Genomic DNA, 26,318 nt, shown 5'->3' on the forward strand with positions numbered 1-26,318 from the left:
CGAGTCGACGAAATTTTTCGAAAGGCAACCACAATACAAATATACTAGTCGTGTACTGATTTCCTCAATGAAAATCTTGCAATGATATCGCCGATTCCCAAGTACACTCGACTTAGGTGACCTAAGCGAGAAAGCGGTAAAGGCTTTAAAATAAACATGTAACATGAGCATCACTAGAAAATTATGTAGAACTTGACGTAAACGCTTAAGTGGTTATTTTACATCGACAGGAATCTGTCTCAATGACTGGGGAAGAAAACGTCGTGGAATGCGTGGGCATATATTCACATTCCTTTAACCAGATGCATTAAACCATATGGAAATTCAGGATTGTACAAAAAAGGTAAAGGGACATCATGAACTAGTTTTAGCTCCACGTGTAATAAATGGGACAGGTTTCGATAAGACCAACAAACAGACGGCTCATTCATAACGACTACATTCATACAGCGTTCATGATTTTTAATCTACCCTCAACCACCTTTATTTGTCAGTGTTTGCACCGCAATGCATTTTATGCCAAGTAAACGGACATTAGAGACGAAAGGCGTAAAAGTAAAAAGTCATCTCGAACCTAAGATAATTAGTGTTAAGCAAACCTTCACCTTAGGGACAATATTAGACCGATCGCTCTAAAAACGCTTTCACTGTGAATGAATATATATATAAAGGACATCTAAAATGTTCGCCTCCAAACCTAATATGTATCAACGATTACGAATACATTTAACGTTTCCTTAGATAAATTATTGATCCGCCCCGAGTCTTGTCCTCAGAGTCATTTTTGGTCCGCAAAAAGGTAAAATGTCCCTTGAGTAATAATTGATTCGCCGCGTGGCTACTTGTTTTACATAAGTAGATTATAAAAAAAGAGTGCCAGTTTATAAACTATCCGTTATACCAATGCTCTTACTTATGAGTTTTTGTAGTTAGTTATCAAAGTCTAATGTGTGAACGGAATGCGACACATTATATATCTAATTTAACATTGAGTGTAGATTTATAAACATTACACTTCACTTAACTGTTAACAGTCTTAACCGTGGATCAAGGGAACAACGTCCGTTTAAGAAGGCTGAGGTTATCATTATTACATTGAATATGAGTGATATTTATCAACAATGTGAAAGAACATGTTTAATTGGTGAAAAGAAGAAGATTAATGTTTATTCAAGGAAATATAACACACAATATATGTTTGAAATAGGCCAACAGGACCCGTGATCAAATTCATCAAATGAAATTGCTTAGGTGTACATATGCAAAAACAAATAGCAAATTAATAGCAGATGGTGGTATGTGCATACCCTGCCTCCTGTTTGCACCGACTAAAGGACACCCATTCGTTAACAGTATTAGCTACTGGAAGAATACGTCCATTCTTGTTCAGCGACACAAGGATGACAAGGGTCATTTATCGGCTCAAACAATGGCTGACCATTTTTAAATGACCGCGCAAAGAGAATCCCTTCAATATTATGCAGTATATCTACAGCACATCACGAGCAAATCGGTAGGAATCGCCACTTAAAGATGCAGATTATGAAGACCCTCCTCGTTCGTGGTCGAGAAAACGTTGCAATTCGAGGTCACACCGAAACAAACAACTTCATAGCTTTGTTAAACCACACTGCGGCAAACGACGACATGCTCGAAGATCACCTGAACACCAAGTCACGGGTGAAGTCTATGTCACCAGACATCCAGAACGAGATATTAAACATATGCGCACAGCAAGTGCTCACCATGATCATCAATCAGTGCAAAGATGCAGGGGTGTTTTCTATAATCGGCAATGAATGTCAGGACACGACGTGCAGAGAGCAACCTTCCGTTTGTATCCGTTATACATCGAATATCGCTGGTGCGGCACTATTCTAACAAATAGGGTTTTCATTTTTGTAACTTGTCTTAATATATTCTCTTAACATGGATTGATAACGCTTTTCCTGTTATTCGGTAAAATTTAAGTAAAGAACTATTCAAAATGAGCACATTACACAGACATAGGTTTAACTATAATCGTGTGTAACCTGCTTAAAGTAACATGTTTTCAGCAAAAGTGTATCTAACACACTGGGCAGGCATTTTACTTGATTAGATTGTGCAAGAAATTGAGTCACGCGCAACAGAGCGCCAATTATGTTTTCCTAAAATAATATCAAATGCTTGACTGAAAATGAAATTTTGACATTTCAATACCGTGGAACTGAATGCATATTTGTTTGCAAGTAATATATATCCAAAATGAATAAAAAAAGATTTTGCAATGGTACGATTGTCCTTCAACATTGAGTTTAAACTAATAGGCTTTATGTAGCTAGTAAATAACATTGCACGCTTTTTGGTGAATGCATTACCGAGCATCTGTTGACTTTAAGTAGAAAAAGGGCTGGCCTCAACACTTATACAAGTTATGTTCCTTACTATGCATGGGCGTATTGTCTCTGGCAACATACCACCGTGAATCAATTTAAATATCGGACTCGATTATTGAGTTATGGCCAAGGTTAACATGTTAGGCAATGCTTGTTTGTTTGAAACCTAGAAGTGGACTTAAAAAAGGCTTTGTCGTTGGTGACAGTTTAAGTGCTGATTTGGAAACAACGCTTGAGTTTTGAATAATGAATTGCATCAACAGTATCACTTGCGAAAACGTTTGTACTAAATCCCAGAAAAGTGAGGCGACCAAAAAATACCATCATAATTAAATGCAGAAATAAAATATTTCTTTGAAAACAGTCAACTATTGCAATACCTTTTCAAAACAGAATGTTTCAAAGTGAAATGTTTCAACAATTTGATTTTTTGAGATGCTTCTTTGAGCAGCTTTGATAAGAATTTGAATAAAATCATGAAATTGTATATCTATTACTCTTTATACACTTGCAAATTTGAGACAATTGTGAGAACTTTGACTATAAACATTTACGTTTATATGCCAAGATTTATCCCCGTGAGCAAATTTATTCCTTAGGCCAATATGTGCAATAAAAGAGCACTTTAATTATAAACATTAACTTTCTTATTCTCGGAAACATATTTTGAATTTCTCGTTAGATGGATGTTTCAAATGATTGAAATATAGTATTTGATGTAGCTGCCTTGTTTTCATGTTCGACTATATTGTCTGTCTTTGGTACTATATGTCTATAAAATGTTATCAAAATGGAGTGCTAAACTTTCAAAATACATTTGTATTTATATATTGGACGTACTCTTATTTCAGCTGATACGATCAAGTTATAAATTCTAAAAACGAACATGGTACATACATTGATTTCATTTTGCCATCAAGTACCTCTAGTTCTGAGCATTAATATTGGTATGTTGATTTATAAAAATGCAATAACTGAAGCGAATGACTACTACTTTCGTAGTGATTAATGATTCAAGGCGACGCTTAGCAAACGTCATCCAGCTATTTTGAAAGTGTTTTGCATTGCCAAAATTAACAACGACGTGTTGTGAACAAAACGTGTTATAAGAATAGTACGGTTAAGTCCACCGTTGAGACAAATTGACTTATAATATGAACTATTTGTTTGTTATGCATATGTCTGCAATATATTAAAATGGCTTGAGCTCTATCAGACCTGGTGTTGAAGTTTTCATATTAAATTACCAAAATCTGCCTCCGGAGTTGGAAAAATAAGCTTTATGGTGAATGCTGATTAACAATCAGGAGATAACCGAACCAATTAATTGTTAATTCCGTCTTATTAATCGGTCAGTGACTGAAATTCCAAAAAAATGAACTAAATTTTCGTTGTCAATCAAACCTCTATTTTTGGAAAGTGAAAAACTAAACTTTCTAAAAAAACATTTGATTTAACAATATTTCAAACATGAAATAATCCTTTCAAACTGACTTCTGCTTTACATCAGGTATAAGAGAATTACATGCAGCTTTCGTTTCCAAATTTCATCGAAAAAATAGTATATCCATAAAAGCATGGGTGATAATCGGATAAGATGATATGTGTGTGTGTGTGTGTGTGTGTGTGCGTGTGTACAGACCGTCAACTGAAGACATTTATTAGAAATAACAGCAGCGACTGAGGACATTTCGGTCAAGTGAGAACGTCCTCATTTGACAAAAAAATAAATTACTCTTAAAATACTCGTTTTGGGCTAAAACATAAAAATAAATAATAAAAAAATAGTGGGCCTTAGTCGGAGGTGTCAAGGTCGAGTGTGTCGGTCGAGTGTGTCGATTACGAAATTCGCCATATTTTGTGTTTCGCACTCGATGCCTCATTTGACGGTCAACACCAGACAGAACCGTAAGCAATGTTGATTTACGTATATCCTGTGTTATAAGTTGTATCTATTCATACAAATCATGTGTGATTATGTTGCAGTTAATACGAAAACAGTACAATAATGATTATGTAAGCAATGGATTTTTAATTATTCGTGATAAATAATATATGTCATGTATTTTCGCGACCATTCTTGTAAAAAATTACTAGGAAATTTTAGGACTGCGATTTCTGTAATGTCTTCAACATTTTAAAGATGTAAACTTTACATTCTGCTTTTAAGATTCACATGTTAATGATGTATAGTAACAGTACTGTACAGTAATGTATGACCAGTTGGGTACAATAATTGTTTGTTAAAATCACAGGTGCTTGAGGTTAAAATGTAATTGGATTCTTTATGAAACTATAGTATATGGTTCGCCAAATTAGCATTTTGACCAGGTTAACAAAAAACAACAACAATTTTTCTATGACATTAAAATAGCCGTTCTAATTCACCAATTAATTGTAACCACGCCCTACCAGGTCTGGGGGATAGTCTAGTCATTTTAGAATGACTAGGGGATAATCCAAATAATTGTATGTTGACAGATTTTTTTACGATTTGATATGGCTAATCCTTCATGTACAAATTGTTTTGTACCAAAAGTGGGTAGTTATTCCGATCATGTTTCCTGGTTAAAGCATATTGCGTCAATAAAATATCATATAAACAATAAATATTACCAGATAATGTTATTTCGTATTAGTTCCGTACACCAAAAAAAAATATCCAACGAATAATTATGAGTGCTGTGTTTTTTTTCATTTCATACCGTCAAAACATAACAATATATATACATGAAGGGCACCTGCAAGGCTGGGTTCACAGTTTTACAACAATTGGAACACCTCGGGGGATGCCGAGTTGTTACGATTGTATTTATGAGGTATATCTCGAAGCGTGCCGGAGATGGCCGAGTTGTTAGGATTTGCATAATTGTTGTCTGTGTCAGTCATGTTTCATTTTATTGGAAAGGTACATCCTGGGTTTAAATGCATGTAATGCTTGTTTTGAGCAAAATATCTTTGCACTTACATGGTAAAAAATGAATATAAACCTTTATTATCTATTTCAAACATGAAATACTTCTCTAAATACAATTTCAAAATTTTCAAAAACCCCCTGTTTTTGCACAAACCCGTTTAGATGTTAGGGATTAGAAGAAACCCTTATAACACGTCTATTATTTTAGACTAGTCTGGGGGTATATTGGGGAGATGGGCCTTACCTCATATATACCTTGGGTGTGGGAGCATGGGCATTAGCAATTGTTCTCTCAGGGCCCAGATTCTACCCAGGATTTGCTGGACTGAATGTCAAAGTCCCCTCTATTCCCAGGACAGGGTGGGGGGGGGGGGGGTTGCAGTTGACTGGTGCATAATATGCTGTCCATGTTTTTTTTAATGATGTTTAAACAAAACATCACTAAAAATCCAGGAATCATACAACTGAGGGCCCTTCACAATAATTAAGTGAATCTTGAGGAGTCCCAAGGATGCACAGACAGTTTTAAAAGGGAATCTCCAGTATTTAATGGTAATTAGGACCTTAGGTTTTCTGTATCACTTATTCACTTCACTCAGGACATATCTCTTTATATCCATTCATTTTCTGTAATACACATTCAAAATGATGATGCTTTTTTCTATTAAATTCATCAACATGCTTATTTTTGATTTTATAATCAATGAATTTTTCAAATCTTGCCATATTTTTCTATATTGGCTCACCTAATATACATCCTACCAAAATGGTATTTTCTGATTCCGATGAATAAATGCAGGGCGCTACACAAATATTTTTATCAGTTGACCCACAGGATCACCTACTCCAAAAAATTGGTGACCCTTTCGCAAAAAACAATTTTAATTTATTGTTTTAAAATAAACTAAGAATCACTCTACAGTCTTTTAAAAGCCTTTCCTCATCAAGCTTTTATTTCTATGTGGGAAATGACTCTGGAGCATCGCTTACAAATCACCACATTGCGAAATATTAATGACATAATTCACATCGCAAAAATGTGTTGCAGAATTCTCGGTCCTACTAAAACTCGACAAACAGAACCGGCCCTCAGGTTTGAAGATCTCATTACATTTCCATACTTTAGAAACAGAAATAAAGTTTGCTGTTGATATTTGCCAGGTGATGAAGCGTAATGGCAGCCCAAAGAAGATGCAGAGGACAGAACAGATGTGTCATATATCCAAACCTAACAACCTAAGTATGGACATTGCAATTTGTGCAGGTATTTTTGGATATTACTTGTAATAATATATATAATAATTAACAACATTATATTCTCATCAAATATGCAGAAAATTGAATAAATACTCTTGTGATACATAAAAATTGAATAAATAACACTTTTACAATAAACATTTGCAAGCATGATAATTGATATGTTGTTCATTATTATAAATCAAACATCCCACAGTGTAGACTGTTCATACACAGGCATTTGATCATAGCCAGTTGAGTTTTATGGGAAGTGGACAACTGAACCAAAATGTCAGGTACATGTCTAATGCCTGTGACTTCAGGTAAAAAAAGAGTAAATTTAACTTTGTTTAAAGACAACTGTGTTAAACTTCACTGCTAAGATTCCTGATAATTGTTCTGATTGTGGATGTCTCCTGTTGAACATAATTTTATCTACCAAACCGAAAGATGTACTCCTTGAACACTATTCTAAGGCAAAAAAGGGTATTAGAATCCCTGAAATACGGAAAGCTTCGGGGGGCTTTGCCCCCATGTCCCCCCACCAGGGCTTTGCCCTGGACCCATCGGGGGCCTTGAGCGGCCCCCTGAACCCCACGCAGACATTTTCAGGATTGGCAACTTGGCTCTGTTATCATCCCTGAGGACCTGAAATTAGCAAATACTGGCATGTTTTGAAGTGTGTGTTGCTTACACCTGTAAAAGCTATTCTTTCTGAAGTCATTTATCTTTGGGGGACAATTTATAACAGTAGCAGTGAAAACGTTTGCAGATCTATATAAAAACTAAGCATGATTTATGCAGCACCAGTCAATTGAAACCATGCCCCCCCCCCTCCCCCTCAGGGCCAAAGTTCCCCCCAGGTCCGGGAGTATACAAGGGAAAGCGGGGAAATGGGCCGTGTTTTTACCTTTTAGGTGGACCCACAGTGTCGAGTGAATGCAGTGGTTTTGTTTTGGGGGAAAATAGCGGAGAATGGGCCTTACTTAGTTATCCTGGGGTCCGGGGCCATTTTTGCAGGGATTTTACCAGCAGTTTGTCCCAGCAGGCTGGTGATTTTACCCAGGATTGGCTTGACCGAAAGTCAAAATCCCCTCTATTTCCCGGAGCTAGGGGTCTGTTGTTACAATGGACTGGTGCATTAATCCTCTTTTTTTAGGAGAATGACCAGGGTAAAATGTGAAATTTGTATGTTGTTAATGTTAGATGTTAAATATGTTTATATTTTCTTGCATTTTTAAGGGACTCACTCGTGTTTTTGGACCAAAAATTGTTTTTCTGGTAATGCATATATATGCAAACACTTATTTATTATAATTTTACTCTATGATATCCAAATTGCAGAAAAATATATATAGTGTATAATTATTGTATAAAAAAAGTATTTTACTTTTATAAAGTTAGGTGCGAACCCATGCCTGTTAAGTGAGGAAAAAAATAGAAACCCAATGCTTTCACCACTACGCCACCAGGACTTATCCAAATGTGATGGATAGTTTGACCTTTTAACAATACATTGATAAAATCTAGTGATCATGTCAATCAACCAATCACGCAACAACAAATATGTCATTAAGTGTCCATTAGTGGTCTCCAAAGAGGATATTTGAGCAAATATTTGTTATACAAGCACCCTTAATCCAACATTATTTTAACCGGTTAAAATTGAATTATCATCTATTTTAATGCTGTGAATGTTTGTATATATTTTTATGTAGGAATAACATGATGGACTGATTTTAGGGACAGGACAAAAGTTAAAACAGTTGTTTTTAAACCACTTCATGCACACACAATTCCAAGTTCTAATCAACTTGGCTTACACACTTTAATATATAAGGTGAACAGATTCACAGTTGTGACATATTTGGACAAAGGCCTTTCATTTTAAATGTCGAAATCTTGTTATATATTTTGGTAGGATACATTTTTAGCTCACCTGTCACTTTGTGACAAGGTGAGCTTTTGTGATCGCCTTAATTTTGTCCGGCATCCGTCGTGCGTCGTCCGTCAACAATTTACTTAAAAGACATCTCCTCCTTAACCGCTTGGCCAATATTAATAAAACTTCATAGGGATGGTCCTTGGGTGGTCTTCTAACAAAGTTGTTCAAAGAATTCAATTCCATGCAGAACTCGGGTTGCCATGGCAACCAAAAGGAAAAACTTTAAAAATCTTCTTCTCCCAAACCACAAGGCTTAGGCCGTTAATATATGGAAGGTAGGATCACCAAATGGTCCTCTACAAAGATTGTTCAAATTATGGCCCTTGGGTCAAAATTGGCCCCGCCCCTGGGGGTCATGGGTTTTCTCTATATGTTTATAGTGAAAACTTAAAAAATCTTCTCCTCTGAACTTACTTTGCCTAGAGCTTAGATATTTGGCATGATTCATCGTCTAGTGGACCTCTACAAAGTTTGTTCAAATTATGGCCTTTGGGTCAAAATTGGCCCGCCCCTGGGGGTCATGTGTTTTCTCTATATGTTTATAGTGAAAACTTAAAAAATCTTCTCCTCTGAAATTACTTGGCCTAGAGCTTAGATATTTGGCATGATTCAACGTCTAGTGGACCTCTACAAAGTTTGTTCAAATTATGGCCCTGGGGTCAAAATTGGCCCCGCCCCGGTGGGTCATTTGTTTTCTTTATATATTTATAGTGAAAACCTTAAAAAATCTTCTCCTCTGAACTTACTTGGCCTAGAGCTTATATATTTGGCATGATTCATCGTCTAGTGGACCTCTACAAAGATTGTTCAAATTATGGCCTTGGGGTCTAAATTGGCCCCGCCCCGGGGGATCATGGGTATACTTGATATGTTTATAGTTAAAACTTCAAAAATCTTCTCCTCTTAACTTACTAGAGCTTAGATATTTGGCATGATTCATCGTCTAGTGGACCTTTACAAAGATTGTTCAAATTATGGCCTTGGGGTCAAAATTGTCCCCGCCCCGGGGGGTCATGGGTTTTCTATATATGTTTATAGTGAAAACTTAAAAAATCTTCTCCTCTGAACTTACTTGGACTAGAGCTTAGATATTTGGCATGATTCATCGTCTAGTGGACCTTTATAAAGATTATTCAAATTATGGCCCTGGGGTCAAAATTGGCCCCGCCCCGGGGGGTCATGGGTTTTCTTTTTATGTTTATAGTGAAAACCTTAAAAAATCTTCTCCTGTGAACTTACTTGGCCTAGAGCTTAGATATTTGGCAAGATTCATCGTCTAGTGGACCTCTACAAAGTTTGTTCAAATTATGGCCCTAGGGTCAAAATTGTCCCCGCCTCGGGTGGTCATGGGTTTTCTCTATATGTTTATAGTGAAAACTTAAAAAATCTTCCCCTCTGAACTTACTTGGCCTAGAGCTTAGATATTTGGCATGATTCATCGTCTAGTGGACCTCTACAAAGTTTGTTCAAATTATGGCCCTGGGGTCAAAATTGGCCCGGCCCCGGGGGGTCATGGGTATTCTCTATATGTTTATAGTGAAAACTTCAAAAATCATCTCCTCTGAACTAACGTTGCTTAGAGCTTAGATATTTGGCATGATTCATCGTCTAGTGGACCTCTACAAAGTTTGTTCAAATTATGGCCCTGGGGTCAAAATTGGCCACACCCCGGGGCTGATGGGTTTTCTCTATATGTGTTATAGTGAAAACTTAAAAAATCTTCTCCGAACTCACAAAAAAAAGTAACGTCTTTATTTAAACTGGATAACATATTTAGCACACATACCAATTTTCAATATGGGCCACATACAACAATTAATAACAAATATACATATATAGATACACACTTAAATCAAGTAGTGACAAGACCTTAGATATTTGGCATGATATATCATCTAGTTGACTTGTACCAATATTGTTCAATCTTTGGCTCTGGGGTCAAAAAATGGCCCCACCCGGGCGGTCATGGGTTTCCTTATATATGTATATGATGAAAACTTAAAAAATCTTCTTCTCCGAAACCAAAAGGCGAAGGCCTTATATATTTGGTATGAAGCATCGTTTATCGGACCACTATTAAGATTGTTCAAACTTTAGCCCTGGGGTCAAAATTGGCCACGCCCCGTGTTCATAGGCTTAGGTTTTCAATATTTGTATATACATTGAAGAATGTGCAATATATGACAGGTGAGCGATTCAGGGCCATTTGGCCCTCTTGTTTAATAAGCTTATTATTAATCTCTTGAATTTAATACTTAACACACCAAATAGGCTTGAATTTTACCAACAGTGCTATATTAAATTTTTTTTATTCCAATCACTAAACAAATACTGCCTAAATGGTGTTCACATCATTAAATCTTTACAGCAGTTCTATATTGATCACTACTATTATTTTTTTTATAATTGATCACTTGATAGTTAAAACTGACTAGGTACTGTTCACAATTTAACAAAAAATTTATTTTAATCAAATAAGTTCCATTATAATTATAACATGACTGGTAATACTGACTAGATACTGTTCACAATCATAACACTGTTCCCAATCATAACACTGTTCACAATCATAACACATTTTTTATATTAAACATAAGTCAGTTCCATTTGAATCATAACATGATAGTTTATACTGACTGGATACTGTTCTCATCACTGAATCTTCAAAAACATTTTTTTGTTAAAAACTAACTGAAACAATTGCACACAACAGTTACTGACTCTGTGGATGGTGTTCACAGCATTGAATCTTTACACAAGTTCTTTTATTAAACACTACAACTATTTCACACGTCAGTCACTTCCTGGATGGTTTTCTAATTATTTAATCTTTACATGTGTCGACTATTAAAATTAACTGAATGTTGTGTTGATTAATAATCAAAACTATTTCCCTGAGGTCAGGTAAAACCAGTTAACTATTAGCCTTGGGAATTTCTTTGTCGTGGACATCATTATATCAAATGCATGTACAGTCATTGTAGGTGGCATGATTTCTTTCTCAATTTTTGACAAAACCTCTATGACAATGAATTTTTCCCCAAATTGTTTCAACATGGAGCCTGTCTTTAGGTATGGCGATCTCCTCTTCATGTTTACTTGCATTTTCAGCCGTTCGATATCCACGTACAGCCTTACGATTGTATAAGAGGGAATGCTTGTGTTAAAAATATCGGAGAACGTATCACTTTCATTTATTTTAACAAATGAATTTACTGTTTTGCTGTCCGAGAAATAGCTTAACTAAAACCAGTCCGCCAGTTTCTCGAGCATTGTTGTCAGGGCTTACAATTGGATGACTTATAGACTGGCTATAGAAACGATGAAAAGCTGAATGTGGAAGAAGTTGTTTTTTTTCCATGACATATTATTTTAATTGACGGGTTATATTCGGGGCGGAGGGATTAAAAAAGTTTGGGATTTCCAATTTCATTTTTTTTCTGAAGTTGCTTTTTTTGAGCGGCGGGTTTGTTAAAGCTGCACTCTCACAGATATACCATTTTTACAGCTTTTTTTTATTTTTTGTCTCGGAAAGGCCAAATTTGTGCATAACTGTCTGCAAACTAATGATTTAAGATTGCTGACAAAAAATCAGCTGGTGGATTTTCATATTTCCGTTCGAAATTAATGTTTTATGGCCTAAACCATTACTAACTGTTTAAGAAAAATGCACAAAACATCATTTTTTTTACTTAAATGTAAAAATCTGCGACCTTTTTTTTGTCAGCAGTCTTATATAAATGGTTTCCATGGATTTTCGCAACAATTGGTTGGTTCCAAGACAAAAAATAAAAATGTTGTCAAAACGTTCAATCTGTGAGAGTGCAGCTTTAAATGAACAATAAAAAACAGTAACCAAATTAATAACATTACTTTTAAAATCAATAAAATGTCTGCTGGAAGTGAATCTAAGTATAGTTTTTAGATAAATAAAAGAATACAATTTTATCTATGTTGTTTATTTTTGGTAATGATATTTCTTGTTTTCTAAGACCCTGCCCTCATTTGCCTGTCGTTACACACTGTGTTTCCTGGGAATGCTGTATCTAAAAGGGAGATTTTTCTCAACTGCATTATTACTGAATTATGTGATGTGTTTGTTTATTTCAGGCAACTCGGATGTTCACAATGGTCCAGCTCATTATTATGAGGACATTGCCCCAAGTTCAAACATTGGTAAGTTTGTGATTGCAGACTCTTAATGTGTCTTAACATTACTATAGCCCTAATGTTTCATAGTACATGTTGTATCTCAGTAGCTTGTCTTTTCTCACACACTGTCCTCAGTTGCCTGTCAGTTAACACTGTGTGTCTTCAATTGCCTTCAGTGGGAGTTTTTTTTATCAGATGTTTCTCAACTGCATTATTACTGAATTATGTGATGTATTTGTTTAACTTCAGGCAACTCTGATGTTCACAATGGTCCAGCCCATTATTATGAGGACATTGCCGCGAGTTCAAACAAATGGTAAGTTTGTGATTGTGGACTCCTAATGTGTCTTTACATTACTCTAGCCCTATGTTTCATAATATCTCAATAGCTTGTCTTTTCTCACACACTGTCCTCAGTTGCCTGTCAGTTAACACTGTGTGTCTTCAATTGCCTTCAGTGGGAGTTTTTTTTATCAGATGTTTCTCAACTGCATTATTACTGAATTATGTGATGTGTTTGTTTAACTTCAGGCAACTCTGATGTTCACAATGGTCCAGCCCATTATTATGAGGACATTGCCGCGAGTTCAAACATTGGTAAGTTTGTGATTGTGGACTCTTAATGTCCCTTTACAATAGTACAGCCCTTATGTTTCATTAAGGGCTTCCATTAAGAATTTAAAACTGGAAGTAAGAATTTCCTGACCATCAATATTGGAAGATTTTTACTATAATTTAATGGTTTAAGTTTCCCCGAGTACAATTTCTTCTTTTCCAGTATTTTTTTAAATAGTTTATGTTAAAAATCACATAATTTTGAAGCTATATCTTGCCAAATTCACAGATTTGTGTTATAATTACTCATTTTTCTCCAAGACTGATTGAAATTTTGAGCATAAAAGTAATATTGACACCAGGTTTTGATATTTTGAACTTTCAAACTTTTTACTTTGGAAGTTTCTTCAAAATTATGGAAGTTTTTGTACTTCCAAGGAATTAAGTTTGGAAGTTTTAACCCATTTCAAGGGAGTAAGATACTTCCAAACTTCCTTAAATGGAAGCCCGGCTGTGTCTTCAATTTCCTTCAGTGGGAGATTTTAATTATACCAGATGTTTCTTAACTGCATCATTACTGAATTATGTGATGTGTTTGTTTAACTTCAGGCAACTCTGATGTTCACAATGGTCCAGCTCATTATTATGAGGACATTGCCCCGAGTTCAAACATAGGTAAGTTTGTGATTGCAGACTCTTAATGTGTCTTAACATTACTATAGCCCTAATGTTTCATAGTACATGTTGTATCTCAGTAGCTTGTCTTTTCTCACACACTGTCCTCAGTTGCCTGTCAGTTAACACTGTGTGTCTTCAATTGCCTTCAGTGGGAGTTTTTTTTATCAGATGTTTCTCAACTGCATTATTACTGAATTATGTGATGTGTTTGTTTAACTTCAGGCAACTCTGATGTTCACAATGATCCAGCCCATTATTATGAGGACATTGCCGCGAGTTCAAACATTGGTAAGTTTGTGATTGTGGACTCCTAATGTGTCTTTACATTACTCTAGCCCTATGTTCCAGAGTATCTCAATAGCTTGTCTTTTCTCACACACTGTCCTCAGTTGCCTGTCAGTTAACACTGTGTGTCTTCAATTGCCTTCAGTGGGAGTTTTTTTTATCAGATGTTTCTCAACTGCATTATTACTGAATTATGTGATGTGTTTGTTTAACTTCAGGCAACTCTGATGTTCACAATGGTCCAGCTCATTATTATGTGGACATTGCCCCGAGTTCAAACATTGGTAAGTTTGTGATTGTGGACTCTTTAATAGGTGTAATATGTATATATTTACATAGGATAGCTTGGTGACATTAGAAACTTTCTTGACCATTTATTGCAGATAAGATGTGGGCATTTTCCCACACACAACCTTAATTTAGCATTGCATTATCACATATTTATATTTTTATAGCATTCACAATTTAATATAGTACTTTAAATGTAAATATATATATATTATAAATATGTGAAAGTTCATTTCAGGACCATTGATTCAATCATAAATGCCCTATGTCAAATTGGCCATTGACCCAAGAAGCACTAATGAGGTTCATGGGAATTATCAGTTAGATGAGGACAGTTATGATCATATGAATGTCAGAAATAATTTCATTGCTTTTGTATAAAAATAAAACATTAAAATGAGCACAATTGAACATATATCCTTTCTTTGACTTAGAGACATTCAACTTCACTCCGACTCAGGCACCTGGTATGGTCCAAGAGACATTGTTCATGAAGTATTTTTTTCAATTAGTTAATACATATATTTAGATCAAGGTCTTGCATTCAATTGTCAAAAATAAAAATATATCCTTGTGTGGGGATTTTCTGATTATAACTTTGTCGTGATAGATATGATTTAAAATAACTACTAATAATCTTTCTCAAGCATTGCACATCTATGACAGATTACAGATGCTGAAAACGTTATGGTCACCGTTTCTTCTGTTCTCCAACAATGCTGCTTTCACTTCTTTGTTCTCTAACCAGCTATCGGCGGACGATATCAAGTCCCAAATTAGTTTGAAATTCATAATGTTTTATGTAGCATTTATACAAATATTTTATATATTTTTAAAGGAGTTAAGCACCATCCAAGGAAGTGACAAAGAACACCTTGAAGCCAAACCCCAGCTGTGGAAACTGGTATACAGAAGTGCTTCAGGTTACAGAAACGCCATTCCAAGTTGGATTAAGAGACTGTTATCAAGCAAAACAAATGTTTACATAGAAGGTCTTTGACAGTGGTAAACAGGATTGACAGCTACAGCAACGCTGAATAATTATCACCAGTGTTGTGGTTTGTGTCATGGTTTTGTTAAAGTAAGGAATCAGTCTTTATGTGAAGTGTCTAGGCCGCATATTTCAAAATTCAGCTTTTGAGATTTTTGTGTAGCAAACACCATATCTTACAACACAGATGTATAACTCTAAGTATTGATCATGAAACATATGTGAATATATAGAAAGAGTAGTCAAATAAAATGACATCATCTAATCATTTTTATTTTGGGTGTGTAATGTGAAAATGGCATGTACTTAAATAAATGAACATATTCTTAAAATAGGCATTTTTAATCATATGTCAACTAAATAATAATAATGTATCGTTTATTTGACCAAGGTGTAATGTAGTTGAAATTTCTTTTTTTATATTTTTATATGCAATTATCTGCACTAGTCACTGTAATATTTGGTTTGATGAATTACATGTATCATGATGTAGAAATAAAGGATAAATGTTTGTTTTTTCAGTTCACTTTTGTAAAAAAATCAACGAGTAAGCACCAAAGTTATATTTCACAAGTGTAATTTTCATTTTTGTGTCGCCTGAAAAGACGACATATAGGGGTTACTTTTGTCGGCGGCGGCGTTCGCGTCCCATTTTCGCTTGTCCGGAGTATATCTCCTAAACTATTAGTGGTATCAACTTGAAACTTCATATGTACATAGATCTAATTGAGGGCAAGTGCAGTGCACAAGAACTGTTACTCTTGCTTCCATATTTTTAGAGTTTTGCCCTTTGTTATTTTTCATGCTTTATCTTTTGTCCGGGGCATATCTTGTAGAATCTAAGAGTTATCAACTTGAAACTTCATATGTAGATAGATCTCATGGAGGGCAAGTGCAGTGCACAATAACAGTAACTCTTGCTTTCTTAGTTTTAAAGTTATTGCCCTTTGTTAATTTTCATGCTTAAAGTTTTGTCCGGGGCATATCTTGTAGAATATAAGAGTTATCAACTTGAAACTTCATATGTAGATAGATCTCATGGAGGGCAAGTGCAGTGCACAATAACAGTAACTCTTGCTTTCTTAGTTTTAAAGTTATTGCCCTTTGTTAATTTTCATGCTTAAAGTTTTGTCCGGGGCATATCTTGAAGAATATAAGAGGTATCAACTTGAAACTTCATAGCTAGATATATCTCATTCAGGGCAAGTGCAGTGCACAAGAACTGTTACTCTTGCTTCCATATTTTTAGAGTTTTGCCCTTTGTTATTTTTCATGCTTAAAGTTTTGTCCGGGGCATATCTTGTAGAATATAAGAGTTATCAACTTGAAACATCATATGTAGATAGATCTCATGGAGGGCAAGTGCAGTGCACAATAACAGTAACTCTTGCTTTCTTAGTTTTAAAATTATTGCCCTTTGTTAATTTTCATGCTTAAAGTTTTGTCCGGGCCATATCTTGAAGAATATAAGAGGTATCAACTTGAAACTTCATAGCTAGACAGATCTCATTGAGGGCAAGTGCAGTGCACAATAACAGTAACTCTTGCTTTCTTAGTTTTAAAATTATTGCCCTTTGTTAATTTTCATGCTTAAAGTTTTGTCCGGGCCATATCTTGAAGAATATAAGAGGTATCAACTTGAAACTTCATAGCTAGGTATATCTCATTGAGGGCAAGTGCAGTGCACAAGAACCGTTACTCTTGCTGCCATATTTTTAGAGTTATTGCCCTTTGTTAATTTTCTTGCTTAGGTTTTGTCCGTGGCATATCTCGTAAACTATAGGAGATTTCAACCTGAAACTTATTCCGTAGGTATATCTGATTGAGGGTTCAAATGCCACCTACACTTGAAAGTTAAATGGCAACATCATTGTCTATAAATGAATAAAATGCCAATCTAACAGCTATAATGTCGACAGTAAATAATTCGTCAGGCGACACATCCGACTTGCGGAGTTCTAGTTGGTGTTCACAATTGTGAAATATATTGTGTTTCAAAACTAAAACAACTTTTTTAGTATATGCCTAAAATTGGTATATTGAGACATTTAATTGCATTATATTTCCACGAAACGCCATTGATTTTGTGTCACAGCCCTGTGTGCTCTGAATTTTGTTTTGGATAGCAGAGCAGGCTATAATTTCAAATCAGTAAAAAAATATCGAATTGATATTTTTACTGTTTCAAACAATCAATTTCTTTCTCACTGATATATCCCTAAAAACCACTTGAAAGCATATATACTAAACATCTTTAATCTCTTTAAGTGTAAAATTATAAACTTTTATATACCTTTTAATATTGTGTTAAACACGAAGAAGTGATACATTTTTTAGACTGTATATTCTAAAATAACTAGTGTATTTTGAAAGAAAATTGTGCAAAATAACAACAAAAATGGTACCTGCACTATCCATTTATGTAATGGCAAAACATTTGTTTATTAATATGGTCATATGCAACCTTACATGAATATTCTCATAATAAATGTGTTTAGCAAGTATGTTTTCCTTGTGAGGCCCCCTTTCAAAATTGTTCGAAGATTTTAATACCATGCAGAACTCTAGATATCATGGCAACGGAAAGAAGAACTTTAAAACATGTTGGCAAATAGCTAAGTTTCGGTCTGGAGTCAAAATTGGCCACGCATCGGGGCCACCTGTTTTATAAATACAATATTATCATATAGGTAACGCCTTAGCTTGGCTGAAACTGCATTTGTTGGATCATTAGTTTTTGATTGTAGCATCATGTAGTAATCTTACCAAGAATGTTCAAATAATGCCACTGGGGTCAAGCTGTTCCTGCCCAGCATGTCACCGGTTTCCTGAACAATAATATAGGAAAACCTCGTCTGAAACCACAAGGCCAAGATCCTTTATACTGGGAACGTTTAATCTTAGTATGGTCCTTAAAGATTGTTCATTAGAAGTAACCATGGACATCCTCAACAGCCACTAACTTCCTTACGAATGACCAACTATGATCGTTTAGATAGAGTCTCGTCTATGTTGATTTGCCTGGTGTCAAATTTAGCCCCGTCCAATTTATGTATGCGATACAAATGTAGTTTAAAACAAAGTAATTGAAACTAGACGTCGAGACTGTGTCCTTGACCTTTGAGACACATGGATCTTGTATGCGACATGCCGTCTTCTCGTGATGAATTCTTGTGCCAAGTTCTAGACGTCGAGACTGCGACCTTGACCTTTGAGACACATGGATCTTGTATGCGACGTGCCGTCTTCTCGTGATGAATACTTGTGCCAAGTTCTAGACGTCGAGACGGTGACCTTGACCTTTGAGACACATGGATCTTGTATGCGACATGCCGTCTTCTCGTGATGGATTCTTGTGCTAAGTTCTAGACGTCGAGACTGTGTCCTTGACCTTTGAGACACATGGATATTGTATGCGACATGCCGTCTTCTCGTGATGGATTCTTGTGCTTAGTTCTAGACGTCGAGACGGTGACCTTGACCTTTGAGACCCATGGATCTTGTATGCGACATGCCGTCTTCCCGTGATGGATTCTTGTGCAAAGTTATTCTAAATTTCTTACAGCTGCACACTCACCGACTGACTATTTTGACAGCCTTTTTATTTTTTGTCTTTTATATTTACGTTCGAAAGTTGAATTATGGGTAAAAGCATTACTAACGCTGCAAGAAAACGGAAATTTTCGCCCAATCTCCACACAATTGCCATCTGTTATATTGTGAGATAACTTATATGACTGAAATGAAGAGATTATTGTCAAAATCAGCTGATTCTGAGACATCTTTTATAAAAGTCAATCAGTGAGAGTGCAGCTTTGAAAAAACTCGTTCACGTTTTATCAGCCTTCAAAAAGAATTGTGCAAAGTGATCGGTAAAATGATAAGTTTAACCAGAAGTTCAAATTTGGGCTGTTGTTAAAAATTGCTGAAAATTGTGACCACTATGCCCGATCTCGCGGAAAATTACGCTAATAAACGATACATGTTTTAGACTTGTTTTTACAAGCATGTATGGTCAATTTAGTATCAATCAATTGTTGTCCGGTGTTTGTTCATTAAAGTGTGTGGAATAGCTCAATCTTAACAGAATTTTAAACAAGATGGCCCTATATCGATCACCTGATTCGACAAATGGTTCTAAAGTTATTCACAATATATATGTTTTAGACAACATACTGGACCCTTTCCGCGTGTATGCGGCAAATGACACTTGTATGCGTCCTGTTTTACAAACGGGCTTATAAATCATGAAAAATATGTGTTGTTTAAAATGTTTCAAAGGGCCATAACTCTTTTAATATTGAAGTTATGCAACTTGCCACAAACGAACACATTGTTCCTGTAAATAAGTTCATTAAGTTAATATATGTCGTTGAATTTATAAAATTTATGAACAAGCCGTTTTAATGCATGCCAACTCCAGCTTTCGGAATTATATGGCTTAGAAAACAACACTTAAATACAGTGTTATTTTTTCCCTCTGTGACAAAAACTATTCATGTGCTCGTAGCCCGTGCACCCAATTTGGTAAGGTCTTGCTGTAAACTTACATCCTCGGATATGTATCTATCGGAGCACATGTTGACGTATATATGTAGGGATCACTTTATACGTTGTAAATTGACCATAATTAAATGAGGGGTCATTATTCTACATGACAACGGCTAAGTGCTGTCGTTCGGCGCATCAAATATAGTCCATGAAATCTCCCATGGAAGTCTTGCTTTCGAAGAACCCGCGCGATGAGCACCGCGTGTTCTATAAGGCCAAAACAAGTTTGTTTGTCACCCGACCGACCGACCCGATCCTATTCTATGGGTTTTGATCAATCTGCTTGTATGCTTTCTTTGAATTTGCTCTTTTAATGTTAATGAATACGTCGTTTAAAGCTGCATTCTCACAGATTTACCGTTTTGGCAACTTTTTTGTCTTGGAATGAGCCAATTTTGCGTAAATATCTGCACACCAGTGATTGAAGACTGCTGACAGGGGATCAAATTGCATATTTTCTTATTTCCGTTCGAAAATATTGTTTTATGGCTCGAAGCGTTAATAATGGTTTAAGAAAAATGCATAAAACATCTATTTTTGAACTAAAATATAAACATCTGAGATCCTTTTTTGTCAGCAATCTTATATGACTGGTTTCCATGCATTTTCGCGTAAGAGGACAGTCAGTATCAATTTGCAGCAGAATGAGGACAGTGTGTGCCCATTTGCATCCAATTGAGGACAGTGCGTGCCCAATTGCATCCAAGTGAGGACAGTGTGTGCATGTTTTTGCATCCAAGTGAGGACGGTGTGTGCCAATTTGCATCAATGTGAGGACAGTGTGTACCGATATGTACTTTCATTTAGGTTTTTCAAGTTTCAAGTTGTATTCATACTCTAGGCCCACATGGGAAGAACGTAGTCGAGGAAAATGTTATTTTCTAAATTGATTTCGTACATATTTTTTTATGAAAAACGTTTGTAAAGAGATGTTTATTATTGAAAACAATTGGACAATACACTAATATGATGGTTTCTTCTTAGAGTGATATATATGGTCGGGAGAGTATCAACTATATATCTAAATCTGTCAAAGAATGGGTTTGAGGGAGGTCGCTCATGTTTTTGTTAATATACTTTGTATGACGAAATAAAGTATTGCAAATCGTTTGGAGAGTTAAAAAGGCATTTAAAGCTTTAACCCTTAAGCAATCGTTGATATTTCCTCAAATATCGTCTACAACCACAATTTTTATTTGCGTTTCTTGAGTATCGAAATAGGTTTTCAACATAAATTAGTCTATGGTTTCTCTATAAAATAGGCTACACAAACCTTAAACCCGACCCGGCAACCTAAAGTGACCCGCGAGAAGTTGTATTTCCTACGGTGATCCGTAAGGGCCCATTCGGAACATCTGGGTTATTTTCTATCGAAAACAACCTCAAATGGATACCGGTAGATCAGTACAACTAGTTCGTCAAATTTTAAAAAATAGTATTGATTTATTGTAGTGTTTTAACGTGAATTTTATATTATTATGTTCAAATTCATTGCCAGTTAATATTGCATGAAAAAGGAAGACCCCAAATATTAAAGTCCGGAAGTTTAGCTGCTAAATTGAAATTACTACGAGATCTATTTGCAACGTAGTTATATGAATTGCTTCTGACATTGTCAATCGACTAAATATATCTAGGTTGTTTTCGATGGAAAATAGCCGAGGTCTTTGCTGCTCACCATATAGTTCAATAATCATCGAAATGAAATATATTGTTGACGAAACGTTCCTACGCTTAATTGCGAACACGCACAGTGCCCTAAAAGGTTACGTTTTGGACTTAGAGATGCAAACGAATGGCAATATATTCGAATAGTCGGTTATTCTTTCGATAGTGAAGTTGAATACGTGATTACCAATATGCATCTTTCAGAAGTTGGAGTAAAACTGTTATTCGCTATAATAATAGCGTGTCTTTTTAAAAAAAAATACGGGGACTGTTATTACTTTTCGAAGATATATTCCATATCAGGGACGGATCCAGGAGTTGACGTTAGAGGGGGTGTAACTAAGGAGCGCAACCAGTACACATGCGCCCCTCCCTATAAACCGAACATATATTGCATAAATTATTTGCATGTTGGCTTGCAGTTACTGCTTCAAGACCATTGTAACAATTTGTAGTCAAAAATATGCATTTTGAACATGTCTTATAACTTTCTCTCTCTCATTTTGAAATTAAAAGTAAACTGAGGATTTTAGAGGGAGCGCGCGCCGGGTGCGTCCCCTCTAATTCCGCAAGTGCATATGATTCGTGTAAAGTGCATTGTCATCAAGTGCTCCCCTCTGTGATTGGGTGTCAACCGTTGTAAAACAAAACAAACAAACTTTTTACAGAACAACATAGTTGTAGGCAAAAAGGTTTAATTGTTTTATTTATTCAACAAAAAACCTCGGATATTCGAATACCGATTTTGACTTTCGAATACTAAACTTTCGATCGTATATTCGATTGTTCGTTTACATCCCTGGGATAGCTTGGAACCACTTCGATGTAAAACAAGGCATTCGGTAAAGGGGGGCTCTTTCCTCTTGGAGTTATCTCATCGTTAAAGACGGTCTCTTCAACAAAGAAGAAACTACCGGCAATTATCTTACACTTCAGTATCCATTGCAATAATCCAACACTTGCAGACGACTTAACACTGCCACATTGTTGTAAAAAAACTATGCTAATAGGTGGGGATATGAATTTAATGTTGACAAAAAGCAAAGCAATAATTTTTAGTCCTAAAACACAATAATGCAACAGATATTAAAATCGGCACTGAACACATAACCAACACAGGAAGTGCAAAGCACACGAATGTAACCGTCACTATATTTAATAGCTGAAGACGCAATTTTTTTAAATGATTGGTGAATGCTGAAAGATTTACTGTGTTGAACTATGGTCTCATAAGGTAGAAATATCGTGTTTTATGCTCATTTCTTTCAAATTAAACTCGGTATCCTTCATAAAAACATTGCTTTTGACAATTATTCATCCTTTTTAGAATATTAAAACAATAGTATTAATTGTGGTAAATCTAATTTGAGAGTAAGATTGGATCTTTCAATGCACCAATGTATTTGACGAACAAATCAGATAAGGAAGTGTGTCTCTTTTCTCAATCCTCGCAATAGTAAAGACCACTGATGACCACTGATGATGTTAACTAGCTAACACTTAGCGTATTTATCATGAAATTATGTATACATACAGTATTGCACGGTGACGAACTCTGGCACGAAATACTGGCGCAAGATAGTCTGAAGCGTGAAAATACATCAGATAAGCAGTTAAACGCATGCAATATCTACCAACGTGGACTCGAACTAATATGCCATTGAGCCTGCTAGAATGGTGTGTAAATCAGCTTACTACAAATACGTAGAAAGCTAGAAAACAAAATGATGAAGACCTTCCGCGATATGTTGCTGTTCATGATAGCATTGCACCTCCAAAGCTTTAGTTGCTTGCTTAGAGTATAGATAATATAAGACACGCAATGAGCTCGGCGAATGCTTCATATACACGGTACTTCAAACCCTATACGTGCAAAATATGCAAAGCCAATGTGTTTGAATTGGCCAGACACCATATTGTAAACTGTCATGGCACATATTGGTGGAAAGGACAACTGATTAATAAACTATGCTTAACTGTTAGACAATCATTTTGTAAGCTTTCTTAGCAGATTTAGAGCAGAACAATTATTTCGCATACCTTTCCAAGGAGAGACTCTAACTGCGTTTCATTTTGACTCAGAATTGCAGAAACAATTCTACCGAATGTAAAGTGCAGTTGTTCTTAAAAGAGATTCTATTAACCATTACATAATCACAAAGAGTTGCATTTAAAATACCCCAACTAATGTAGCCGTTTATTTTGCGAACTTGTAACTTATAGAAGTTTCTGTTATAGAAATTTATTTTATGTTATTTCTGGCTTATAACAATAGTGTGGGGCTCATTTATAATAGGGAGAAAATGAGTGCAGTGTGTGTCAATTAAAGGCGTAAGAGGATAGTTAGTGTCAATTTGCAGCAGAATGAGGACAGTGTGTATTGCATTCAAGTGAGGACAGTGCGTGCCCATTTGCATCCAAGTGAGGACAGTGTGTGTCAATTTGCATCCAAGTGAGGACAGTGTGTGCCAATTTGCATCCAAGTGAGGACACGCGCGATGAGCACCGCGTGTTCTATAAGGCCAAAACAAGTTTGTTTGTCGCCCGACCGACCGACCCGATCCTATTCTATGGGTTTTGATCAATCTGCTTGTATGCTTTCTTTGAATTTGCTCTTTTAATGTTAATGAATATGTCGTTTAAAGCTGCATTCTCACAGATTTACCGTTTTGGCAACTTTTTTGTCTTGGAATGAGCCAATTTTGCGTAAATATCTGCACACCAGTGATTGAAGACTGCTGACAGGGGATCAAATTGCATATTTTCTTATTTCCGTTCGAAAATATTGTTTTATGGCTCGAAGCGTTAATAATGGTTTAAGAAAAATGCATAAAACATCTATTTTTGAACTAAAATATAAACATCTGAGATCCTTTTTTGTCAGCAATCTTATATGACTGGTTTCCATGCATTTTCGCGTAAGAGGACAGTCAGTATCAATTTGCAGCAGAATGAGGACAGTGTGTGCCCATTTGCATCCAATTGAGGACAGTGCGTGCCCATTTGCATCCAAGTGAGGACAGTGTGTGCATGTTTTTGCATCCAAGTGAGGACGGTGTGTGCCAATTTGCATCAATGTGAGGACAGTGTGTACCGATATGTACTTTCATTTAGGTTTTTCAAGTTTCAAGTTGTATTCATACTCTAGGCCCACATGGGAAGAACGTAGTCGAGGAAAATGTTATTTTCTAAATTGATTTCGTACATATTTTTTTATGAAAAACGTTTGTAAAGAGATGTTTATTATTGAAAACAATTGGACAATACACTAATATGATGGTTTCTTCTTAGAGTGATATATATGGTCGGGAGAGTATCAACTATATATCTAAATCTGTCAAAGAATGGGTTTGAGGGAGGTCGCTCATGTTTTTGTTAATATACTTTGTATGACGAAATAAAGTATTGCAAATCGTTTGGAGAGTTAAAAAGGCATTTAAAGCTTTAACCCTTAAGCAATCGTTGATATTTCCTCAAATATCGTCTACAACCACAATTTTTATTTGCGTTTCTTGAGTATCGAAATAGGTTTTCAACATAAATTAGTCTATGGTTTCTCTATAAAATAGGCTACACAAACCTTAAACCCGACCCGGCAACCTAAAGTGACCCGCGAGAAGTTGTATTTCCTACGGTGATCCGTAAGGGCCCATTCGGAACATCTGGGTTATTTTCTATCGAAAACAACCTCAAATGGATACCGGTAGATCAGTACAACTAGTTCGTCAAATTTTAAAAAATAGTATTGATTTATTGTAGTGTTTTAACGTGAATTTTATATTATTATGTTCAAATTCATTGCCAGTTAATATTGCATGAAAAAGGAAGACCCCAAATATTAAAGTCCGGAAGTTTAGCTGCTAAATTGAAATTACTACGAGATCTATTTGCAACGTAGTTATATGAATTGCTTCTGACATTGTCAATCGACTAAATATATCTAGGTTGTTTTCGATGGAAAATAGCCGAGGTCTTTGCTGCTCACCATATAGTTCAATAATCATCGAAATGAAATATATTGTTGACGAAACGTTCCTACGCTTAATTGCGAACACGCACAGTGCCCTAAAAGGTTACGTTTTGGACTTAGAGATGCAAACGAATGGCAATATATTCGAATAGTCGGTTATTCTTTCGATAGTGAAGTTGAATACGTGATTACCAATATGCATCTTTCAGAAGTTGGAGTAAAACTGTTATTCGCTATAATAATAGCGTGTCTTTTTAAAAAAAAATACGGGGACTGTTATTACTTTTCGAAGATATATTCCATATCAGGGACGGATCCAGGAGTTGACGTTAGAGGGGGTGTAACTAAGGAGCGCAACCAGTACACATGCGCCCCTCCCTATAAACCGAACATATATTGCATAAATTATTTGCATGTTGGCTTGCAGTTACTGCTTCAAGACCATTGTAACAATTTGTAGTCAAAAATATGCATTTTGAACATGTCTTATAACTTTCTCTCTCTCATTTTGAAATTAAAAGTAAACTGAGGATTTTAGAGGGAGCGCGCGCCGGGTGCGTCCCCTCTAATTCCGCAAGTGCATATGATTCGTGTAAAGTGCATTGTCATCAAGTGCTCCCCTCTGTGATTGGGTGTCAACCGTTGTAAAACAAAACAAACAAACTTTTTACAGAACAACATAGTTGTAGGCAAAAAGGTTTAAT

At 35.8% G+C, this 26,318-nt stretch overlaps 1 protein-coding gene across 6 annotated transcripts; it reads left to right on the forward strand.

Annotated features, from left to right (window-relative positions):
- Positions 1-3,996: 3,996 nt before the first annotated feature.
- On the forward strand, positions 3,997-15,937 carry LOC128203451 (uncharacterized). 6 transcript variants are annotated; one of them, XM_052904868.1, is made up of 8 exons: positions 3,997-4,286; positions 6,457-6,559; positions 12,587-12,652; positions 13,160-13,225; positions 13,793-13,858; positions 14,084-14,149; positions 14,365-14,430; positions 15,273-15,937. In XM_052904868.1, exons 2-8 carry the CDS (start codon positions 6,460-6,462, stop codon positions 15,296-15,298), a joined length of 456 nt encoding a protein of 151 aa, XP_052760828.1. In that variant the 5' UTR covers positions 3,997-4,286; positions 6,457-6,459; the 3' UTR covers positions 15,299-15,937. The 6 variants fall into 6 exon arrangements, with proteins under 6 accessions (XP_052760828.1, XP_052760829.1, XP_052760832.1 ...); XM_052904869.1 differs by having other exon boundaries at positions 6,457-6,535; XM_052904871.1 differs by lacking the exon at positions 3,997-4,286 and adding an exon at positions 12,878-12,944 and having other exon boundaries at positions 6,463-6,535.
- Positions 15,938-26,318: the final 10,381 nt, after the last annotated feature.

This window comes from Mya arenaria, chromosome 9 (assembly GCF_026914265.1).
Source record: "Mya arenaria isolate MELC-2E11 chromosome 9, ASM2691426v1".
In the NCBI taxonomy this organism is placed as follows: domain Eukaryota; kingdom Metazoa; phylum Mollusca; class Bivalvia; order Myida; family Myidae; genus Mya; species Mya arenaria.

Coding starts and splice junctions, on each gene's coding strand:
- LOC128203451 (XM_052904868.1), top strand. CDS start 6,460: ATGAAGCGTAATGGCAGCCCAAAGAAGATGCAGAGGACAGAACAGATG. Junction 6,560..12,586: donor GGACATTGCAATTTGTGCAG/GTATTTTTGGAT, acceptor TGTTTATTTCAG/GCAACTCGGATGTTCACAAT. Junction 14,431..15,272: donor TGCCCCGAGTTCAAACATTG/GTAAGTTTGTGA, acceptor ATATTTTTAAAG/GAGTTAAGCACCATCCAAGG.